Raw genomic sequence first — 9972 nt, forward strand, 5'->3', positions numbered from 1 at the left:
ATTAAAGTTAGAGAATTTGGTTCTGATATGGATCGAATGCCATAATCAAAAAGGTAAATCTTCAAAGGCGAGATAAAACAAGCTGTCTCGATAAAAGAGCATTCATTGTGAAAAAAAGACTTTTGTTAGTAGTTTTTTTAAAAAATGACAATGATCCCGTATGAAGTTATTTCATTTTCACTTTCTTTTCTCATGAAATGCTTTTAATTTAATTGAATACATGTAACCGGAATACTAATCAGAGATTAAACAAATAAGTATAATAACGTGTTTCTATCTAAGTGACATTTACTTTCACTTTAGTTTCTTATGAAAACACATTTTTTAAATTAGATAGATGTAACTGGGGTAATTGACAACATATAGTCCGTATACGTTTTCATTTCATCTAAATCAAAAAGGTATGTTGATGATTTTTTTTATTTCAAGATTTACATTTATTGTTTTAATGACATATTTGGGTAATTAAGGTATATGGAATTCATGAAATATTATAAAGTATCGATTGATTTCAAGGTTTTAAAATGTAAGGCAATGTTGATCATTTATAACGAGAATCACAAAATTCGAAAATGTTTTACTGTAATTATGATTTAAAACAATCTGTTGTTTTGTGTACATATTGATTTGTTTAATGACAATGTTGGATATAAATAAGATATTGCTGCAGTGGTTTTCAGAAAATGCGCTCTTTAAATAGCTGTGATTGCACAACTACGTATATAAATGGAAACTTTCTTCCTGATATCATTTCTTGGCTGGTGATATTCAATACTGGGTAACATGAATTGTTGATTCTAGAGATTAGCACACAAACGCTGAAAACATTTTAGGATCAAGTGTTATATTGTATGTTCTTGTACCACCATAAACATCAGCTAAACTTTATTATCGGATTTTATGTAATGCTCTTTAGGAATGTGGAATTACCTTTAATTCGGTAAATAATTTACTGTGCATACATTCAATTTCCGTGGCTCTGATGTATTTTCTATATTTTAAAGGTTATTCGGTATGTTATTTTTCATACTTACATTTTCACATTAAGAATAAAGGTTAAGTTAAGTAGTTTCATGTTTATGTATCATTTTCGGTTTTTAAGCCGGTGAAACGTTTTAGGTTAATGTTAGATGTATGTTTTATGGAATATTAAGATGTAAACTTTAAATAAATACAATTCAAGACAGAGATAAATGATCTGTAATCTTTTATGAGATTGTACTAAAATAAGATTAAAACAGTTGCATTTATTTTTAATTTATAATCTTTCTACATATGTAAAACAAGCCCAAATAATAAATATGCTACAGTTTTTACTACAAATTATTTCATATTTGTTTTTTTTTTTCAAAATGCGGGTTTTTAAAATATAAACTGCATTTAGTTTATAGTACAAGAGTGTTATTGATTTAAAAAAAAAAGCTGTGTTGCGGAATAGCTTTATTCTTTGTATCGATTAAACTTATGCCTTGTATTTGGTTAATCTGTTCTATAAATAACTGGGTTTTTAAACTTCCCGATGGTTTTCAGAAAATGCGCCCGTTAAACCTATACTATGCCCTTTTTTTTTCACGTGCAAAATGAAACCTATTTATTTGTTATAAAGATACGGTTATCATTTGATATTTATTAGTTTGATAAAATATTGGCACTTCTGATTGGTCGAAAATTTGTTTAGATACCTGCATCAATAAATTTTAGGCCAGATCTACTTTTCTCAGCTGATATTGTTTAATACTATTTATAAAACGGGAATTTCCAAAAATAAATTTGTCGACAAAATGTTACGTTGTGTCTGTTTAATTGTCTGCAAACAAAATACAACTTTATAAATATAACACAAATTAAAAGTTTAACCTTTAAATATAATCAATACACATTATTTAATTCACTCAATAGAAAATAAATCGTCTTCTCACGATTTCTTTTCCTTGTGATCAATCAACATTTACTGCTATGCTGGCTGTTTCAATTCCATGAATGATTATAACGGACATATAGGCCTATACACTTTCACGGTGACACTGCTTTTCAAATATGGTAACGATGAGTTTTAAATTACACACGTACATGATCGGTCATCAGAATAATCATCGTAAAGCAAAGCTATGAGTAGTGCATCAACTCCTTCGGCGCATTCCAAGCGGCAGATATACCATTTAAATATACCTCACTGGTTATCTAGTTACTACAACGTTTACAATAGACGCTTATACATACTACATGTATTTTTGTCGACATATCAACTTGTAGTTTGGTCCACGATCGCGTCTTCTTGCATGGTTATTTAACACATGTATATACATTTTTGATCAATGCCACTTTGAATTTTATGATTTGAAATGATAAGAAATGAATATAATAATTTTCTTTTGATCGACGTATCAATGAAAAAATTGACCTTAAAACTTTTTCATCAGTGTGCTACGCATTGTACTTTGGTTTAAAAATTTGTATAACCTTTGGATTTCCTACTAGTTGTCAACAGTTGACTTGTTTAAAAATCTATAAACGTGTCCTTTAATTTACTTAAACGCGAAGAAAAGAATTGTTCCCACCTGAAATGCGCTGGTTTTAAATGAATGTACAAATTCATTTTAAATTTCAGGATTTAAGGCATTTCGACAACGATGGAGCAGGAGGATGGAACTAAGTGTGTTGACTTTGAAAGACTATCTAGCAGAAAGCGGAGAGGTAAGTTTAGTAATTAATTTTCAAATTACAAAACCTTTTTCCAGCATATTTATGCTATATGTTTTTTTTATAAAAATGGTATGTCATTAAAAAAAAAATTGCGGCAAATTTTATAGTTTAAAAAAAGAATTAAAAAAAAGATAGAACTTATACCGGAAATCATAAATAATGTCGTTAATTCAACAGTTCTACAAAATATCGTAACAGCTATCAAAAGATTAATGAATTAAAAAGAATTATCAAAACATTTATACCGAAACAGTTCTTAATAACATAAATGTATATCTACAGGACACATGCATAACACTTTCTGTAATTGGATGGTGTCTTTATTATTAATAAAATATTGAGCTTTAATACATATGTTATAGGATCTGATGATGAAGTTGATGAACCTAACAGTAAACATAAGAAGCTGCGATCAAGTTCTCCAAATGCAGATGACAGTGGAAAAGAGAAGAAACCAGAGACAAATGAAACAGAATTAAGCTCTGAAATTAGAGAAGAGGAATCTTCATGCGAATTAACTTCTCTTAAAGAAGAAAGCAATGAAGTGGAAAACTATATTCGACTTAGTACAGGTAATGGTTTTCTACTAAAATTGTTCATCAGACAGATTGCAATGAAAACGAAGATTTTTGTTTTTCAAAAACAAATGAAGAAAGGAAATCGTTGATATAAAATAACTTTAATTGAACAGTGTAGCGGAATGACGCAACCAAATACAAAAAAAGACATCTAAAAGGCAAAGATGTATAAACTTTAAGATCAATTCTATGTAAGAATCAAAGATTTATAAAAGGGTCTGGCCACGCATAGTCACCAATTTTTCTTATATTTCATACATGGACACATCTAGGTGTAAAACGCAAAAAACCACTTAAAGTTGGTTGCTAGGGGTAACCGTTGTCATAGTAATTGAGGCTTAAGATGGAAAAGTAGCAAAACTTGCCTACTTTGAAGCTATATTAGAAGGTTTTGCGCACTAATTTAAACTATCAAAGACATAAAGCCTTTGTCCTATTTTCAATTATTTAATTCTTTCAGAAAATTGATGGAGAAACAATTACTTTTAAAATGTTACCATGGAAACCGTTACAAATTTTTGAAATCAGTTTTTTGCGGTTTTTATATCAATGTACATATGTCTATGTTACTGGAACAAAATAAGGATATCGAAGCGGTTAGTTTTCATCCAATCATACATCAATAAGATTGAACCAATAAGGATCATTGAATAATGCTATTAAAAAGTAGTAAATAAATTATAACAGTTACAGTTGTACATTATCTATTAATGCTATCAGAAAATCGCACAATATTCAAACATATGCTATGAAATATAATATGTCCGACATACGCGAAGTACTTTATTGAAGGCATACAATGTACATACGTGTATACTCATAAAATTTTTATCTGAAACAAAGCCTGTTACATGGTGTGTCTGCAAGATTTAAGGAATAAGGAATCATTCTTTGAGTATTATGAGGTGATAATTGGGTCGGGGCGTGATCAAATATATCATAAAGCCTTCGCGCTATATGATAAACTTGATCACGCCTCGACCGAAATTGTCGGGCTTTATGATAGATTTGATCACGCCCCGACCGAAATTATCACCTCATAATATTCAAAGAAGATTCCTTATTACTTATATATATATAAATTTAAGCCATCGTACCATTAAATATTTATATATAAATAAGAAAACTCCACTGGCGCCTCAATTTGGTGTCATTTGTAGTTATGAGTTTTATAGTACAAAACCGATACGTAGTGTTATCACAGGCAAAGACACTGGAAAATCTAAATATACTTTCATAAAACGTGTGTGTCTATTGATAACATTATTAGTGATATAAGCAAGTTTAAATACACTTTTTAAGGTTCAGATGATGAACCTGAGGGAAAACATAAGAAGATGGTATCTAGTTCTCCAGACGTAGATAACAGTCAAAACGACAACAAAAAAGATGCAAATGAGATAGAAGCCGTCTCTCAAGTTACAGAGGAAGAATCTACTTTTGATTTAACTTCTGTCACAGAAGAAAGCAATGACGCGGAAGTGTCTAATCAAATCAGCACCTTTGAAAAGGAAATTGGTGTGTCTGCAAATTTTAAAAGTACATCTCTTCATGATGACAATGAAGATGAATATTTTTCCAACAACGAAGAGGAAGATGGTATCGTATTATATGAGAGGTCTACTGAATATAACTTTGAAAGAACGGAATCAGAATCAGGCGCAAGCACAAGATCCGAAAATGATGAAATGCTGAGAAATGAATACGTTTATAGGTTGCTACGCTTCAATGAACCGCACAATGAAGGTCTTCGTCCAAAACTTATTTCTTCAAGAATAACCCTAGAAGAACACGTTAAAAACGGAAGCAAGGGCACTTGCTCTCGGTTCATTTCCTGCTGTGAAACCATGAATGGTTTGAATCGATTGATTGGTCTCACAAATGAATCTTCGCGCGTGCGTGAAGTGGTGCGCATCAATATTACGAAACTAAAAGATTTTGAAGATGTCACAATCATAAAATTGACTGACGAAAATGTAAGGAAGGAGCACATTGAGCGAAACTCCAAACCGTGGGAATATGCCGAGAAATTTGAGGAAGTCGTGTTGGCCCCAAGATCGCATGTCCCTGCAGACTGTGTCGAAAGAATTGGATTTGTTCAACACAGAACATTTACTAAAGATGAACACATTACTCTTTAACTGTTTTTTTTGTCACTTTATCATTTTATATATTTTTACATTTTTTTTTATTTGAGATTGTGTATTAAAAAGTGTTACACATTAGATATCAAATCTAATTTTTAATTTGATTGGTTTTTTTATTTGATCTTCGATTTCCTAAGCATTAGGGCATATAGGTTATGACTGATATAGAATAATCTAACTAGCACATAATATGATCAGAATAGATGAAAATTAGCATGGCAGATATTAAATAAAACACTTGAGTTGTTGTAATCATATACAGGTGTGATTCTGAAAGATAATCCATAACAGTTAAATAATTTGAATGATATGTAGAAACAAAGAGCTTGTGATAGATTTTTTTTTATTCAAACGAGCCTACTTTCACTTTCCTTTCTTAAAAAGATGATGTGTAATTTTGCAGTTTCATTTTGAATTCCCAGAACGTCTTGCAGTTTCATTTTGAATTCCCAGAACTTGAGATGAAATAGTTTTTTCACTGTTATTGTGTCTTTTAACGAGGAACTTTATCAGTAAGTGTGTGGATATAGTCTATTCCGTTTTCTCTGCAAGTCGTGAGTATATGTTTAATTCAAATGTGTAAAATCTATTTATAATAAACGTTTTGTTTTGCTTGCTTTCACTTGTCAACGTTTTGTACTTTCTTCTTTATTTATCAATATCATATCATATTTAATGTTTAAATTTCAACGGTTCCTTCTTTTAAAATGATGATTGACAGAAGTAATATTGTAAGCATAGTATAGGTACGTAAGAATAGAAAAAATATCATAGCTTACTACAAAATATTCTATCTCAACTCGCGTGCGACTTAGTATTCATTAGTTAAAACTTTAGCATATTTGTTCATCATTGATATTTTGAACATTCTTTTGTTCGATTTGTATTGCCACATTTAGCATTCTTCAACCCCCCCCCCCCCCCTTAGCTCGCTATGTTCATTCCTCGGCACCGTATTTTAATCAAAGTACTGAAGAACTGGCGGGAGTTGATTTTGTCGATGTTTATTTATTTTAAAATCAATGATATGTTATTTTGCATGACAAGTACATGTATACGTAGTTTCTAATTTGAATTACGCATATTTTTTATAAAATGAATTTTTGAACTTTTTCGATTAGAATGTCGAGAAACCTCCATGTGAATCATGTTAAATAATATTTAAAGATAAAATTAATTCAATCAAACTATGTATCAGTGGTAGAAATATTTCTCGAAAATTGTATGGATCCAAGCAATATTGAACTCTAGTCTCGTTCAACCAAACGCTCGGCTGACACCGTAAATCTCCGACAAGGGTTTACGGAGACAGCCGAGCGTCGAGTTGGACGACACTATATTGAACTCTGGCGTAGGAATATATACGACTACAAAAAATATTTAAATTGTTCGTAACATTTAAAATCTGACTATTTTTAAGGTATTTGTAAATAAGTTTCCTTGAAAAACAATGCTTTAGCATACATTACATCGAATTAATCAATTATTTTCAAGAACTAAGTCTTGTCAGGAGCAATGATTTGTGCTGAGGTCCAAACACTGTTTCACTCTCGGTTTGTCCGAGTGACTGCATAGGAGAGTTGATTAAAAATCAACTCCCAAAAATGATTTTTCAGAACGGCTTTCAGAAAATGCACACTTAATCATATATTCGATAAATAAGAAAGGCCGTTTACATCGTGTCTGCTTTGCCTTTATTAAAATATTTAGAATTAAGCGATGTTATGCTGGATACTCGTCTATTTTTAAGATCATGTTTACATTACAACTAAAGTCTGTAAAGGCAAGAAATTTCGTATTTTCTATCCTTTAACAATATATTCTGATCATGTAACGCATAAAAATTAAAAGACATTTGCATCGTCTGTGTTTCAAAAAATGAAAAAGCAAAAGATAAGGATGTATGCATTTATTTAAAAACATCTTAAAAATATAGATTTCGGTAAAAAGTATGAGATCTTTAGGTGAACATAAAACATTGACCGTTTTGCATAAATCGCGATTTGATAAGTTGCCATTATATTAAAATATCAATTGATTAAAAAAACCGATATTGTATATTCAGCTATTTTTCAATTGAACTTCTAAAATTTCGACTAAATAACCATGCTACCTGTCACCTATCATTGAAACAAATCTATTGGAGTATTTAACGAGTGGCATATTTCCAGTACCGACTTCCAACACATCTTTGAGGGGAAAAAAGAAAGTGTGCAAAAAATAAAGGTTATAATGGATGACATTTTTCAGCTATCTTAATTCATATATTTCTTTCTTCAGTTAGTTACAGTTTAAAATGTCCCACGTGCCCAAGTGGATCGCCGAGTTTACCATAAAAGATTGCAATGAATGTGCAGATAAAAAGCAAGAACAGAAAGCAAAGAGGGCTGAGAGATATAAGGCTAGAACTGATCGGGCCACCGCTATTGCGAAAAACCAAGAAAAAAGGTAAGAGAGAGAGAGAGAGAAAGAGAGAGAGAGAGAAAGAAAGAGAGAGAGACAGAGAGAAAGAGAGAGAGAGAGAAAGACAGAGAGAAGAGTTAGTTACTTAGTTTGTTAGTTAGTTAATTAGTTACCTTTGTTGGGAGCTTGAGATAGAAAGAGTTAGAGAAAGAGAGAGAAAGAGAGAGAAAAAGAGAGAGAGAGAAGCGAGATTAGTGTGGTTAGTTTTATTTCAAAAAATCATCTAAACGATATTTTTCCGACCAACCTTATTATCAGCTATTGTCACACTTGTACTATTCCTGGATTTATGATAATTTTAGATTGCTTGGACTTTTTTCTACGACAGCACAGAACGACAAACATAATTCTATTCCACTAACGAGAAAGCGGAAAGGTCTGTATCACAAATATCAGGATAAAAAAAGACCAAAAGAGTAACACATCAGGATATAAATTTTGTTCCGAATAAACTAAACTGATCAATAGTTGTTTACAATATATGTTAAAACTATATTTAGATGATGTCATAGCAGGTTCAATCAGTTATTGCATTCCTTCCAGAGTTTTATATATATATATATATATATATATATATATATATATATATATATATATATATATATATATATATATATATATATATATATAAAATGTTATTCTAGTAGCATTCTCATCAAATTTAAGCTAAAAGATTGTCAGTTATTTGTTTTAGGCCCTCAACATGATGATGAACAACTTCATCAACGTAAGAAGCTAAGATCCAGTTCTCGAAAGACGAATAAAAGAGGAATTGATATCACAACAGGTTCCGCCGATTCAAGTAGTACATCTTTTTTTATTAACAAGAAGAAGGTTGGTTTATCTAGAAATCAAATTAAAGAAGATATTGTTGTACATGGAAGCGAAATTGAAAAAGCGCAAGAGATATCACAACTAGACAAAAGCCGGGAAAATGCAACAGGTTCCGCTGATTCAAGTGGTACGACGTCTTATTGTTTGAACGAGGAGGTTGTTTTATCCAGCAACCAAGTTGAAGAAGAATTTGGTTTAAATAAAAACGAAATTGGAACACCAGTAGAGGCACCACAACCAGACGAAAGTTGCGATAATGCAGATGTCGAAAAAGACGAATATGTATATAGGTTACAACGTTTTCACGAAACCCACCGGCAAGGGCTTTATCCCAAAGATATCTGGTCAAGAACAAGTCTGAGGAAGCACGTTGAAAGAGGGAGTAAGGGAGTTACATCACGGTTCATATCCTGCTGCAAAACACTTGTTGATTTACAATGCCTTGGAGGCATTACTAATGAATCTACTCGCGTTCGGGAGGTAGTGCGTATCAACATTACGAAGCTGAAAAACTATCATGACGTTACTGTGATAGATCTTACTGACGAGACTGTACGAGGGAAACACATAAATCGTTCATCAGAGGCATGGAGATTTGCATCAAGATTTAACGAAGTCATCCTAGAACCAAGAACACACGTACCAGCTGACTGCGTCGAAAAGATTGGAATTGTTCTGCACAGAAAGTTTATTAAAGACGAACACATTATTCTCTGACTTTTGAATATTATTTTTTTTATCTCGATTGAGTGTGTACATTGATTTAAGATTATTTTGATTTTTTTTAGTAAAAGAACTTTAGCTCAAAGAATGCGATGGTTAAAAACTTAACTGTTGTTCTTCTAAAAATCTGCTGCAAACAGCCAGACTGAAGTCAACATGCCTCGTTTATCGATTGGTCAAAATCTGCAGCGGCTGAAACTGACAAGAAACGGACAAAACTGAAATCTAGATGCCCTGTTTATCGATTGATTGAAACCTACAGCCATCTATGAAAAATCTCGGACTGCAAGAAATAATCATGAAAAAAACATTTTATTGTTTAAATGATCGTTTATAATTAAACCAAAGATGCATTCAATGAAAGAAAATGAGTCGTTTACTTAAATCATGACATCCTTTCTTTGGTGATTCATACGGAATATGAAGGTGGCGACATTGCAGATAAAATACATAACCCACGTTATGGTTTTTTTCTGTATTGATCACTACCTTCATAACCCGCATTGATCATCATAAAAAAACAT

At 31.6% G+C, this 9972-nt stretch overlaps 1 protein-coding gene across 7 annotated transcripts; it reads left to right on the forward strand.

Moving 5' to 3' along the window:
* Nucleotides 1–269: 269 nt before the first annotated feature.
* LOC128173275 (uncharacterized) lies at nt 270–9536 on the forward strand. 7 transcript variants are annotated; one of them, XR_008242463.1, is made up of 7 exons: nt 270–401; nt 2609–2694; nt 3066–3275; nt 4584–5982; nt 7709–7876; nt 8194–8267; nt 8586–9536. XR_008242463.1 is itself a non-coding variant. In XM_052838992.1 (4 exons), exons 2-4 carry the CDS (start codon nt 2631–2633, stop codon nt 5420–5422), a joined length of 1113 nt encoding a protein of 370 aa, XP_052694952.1. In that variant the 5' UTR covers nt 785–940; nt 2609–2630; the 3' UTR covers nt 5423–6045. The 7 variants fall into 7 exon arrangements, 1 of the variants encoding a protein (XP_052694952.1); XR_008242464.1 differs by lacking the exon at nt 270–401 and adding an exon at nt 665–778; XR_008242465.1 differs by lacking the exon at nt 270–401 and adding an exon at nt 785–1012.
* Nucleotides 9537–9972: the final 436 nt, after the last annotated feature.

The sequence above is a fragment of the Crassostrea angulata genome, chromosome 2 (assembly GCF_025612915.1).
Source record: "Crassostrea angulata isolate pt1a10 chromosome 2, ASM2561291v2, whole genome shotgun sequence".
NCBI lineage: Eukaryota > Metazoa > Mollusca > Bivalvia > Ostreida > Ostreidae > Magallana > Magallana angulata.

Bases quoted from the DNA above. Each gene is read 5' to 3' on its own strand.
- LOC128173275 (XM_052838992.1), top strand. From the start codon at position 2,631: ATGGAGCAGGAGGATGGAACTAAGTGTGTTGACTTTGAAAGACTATCT. The intron at 2,695-3,065 runs GTAAGTTTAGTA...CATATGTTATAG, and splicing joins ATCTAGCAGAAAGCGGAGAG to GATCTGATGATGAAGTTGAT. The intron at 3,276-4,583 runs GTAATGGTTTTC...ACACTTTTTAAG, and splicing joins CTATATTCGACTTAGTACAG to GTTCAGATGATGAACCTGAG.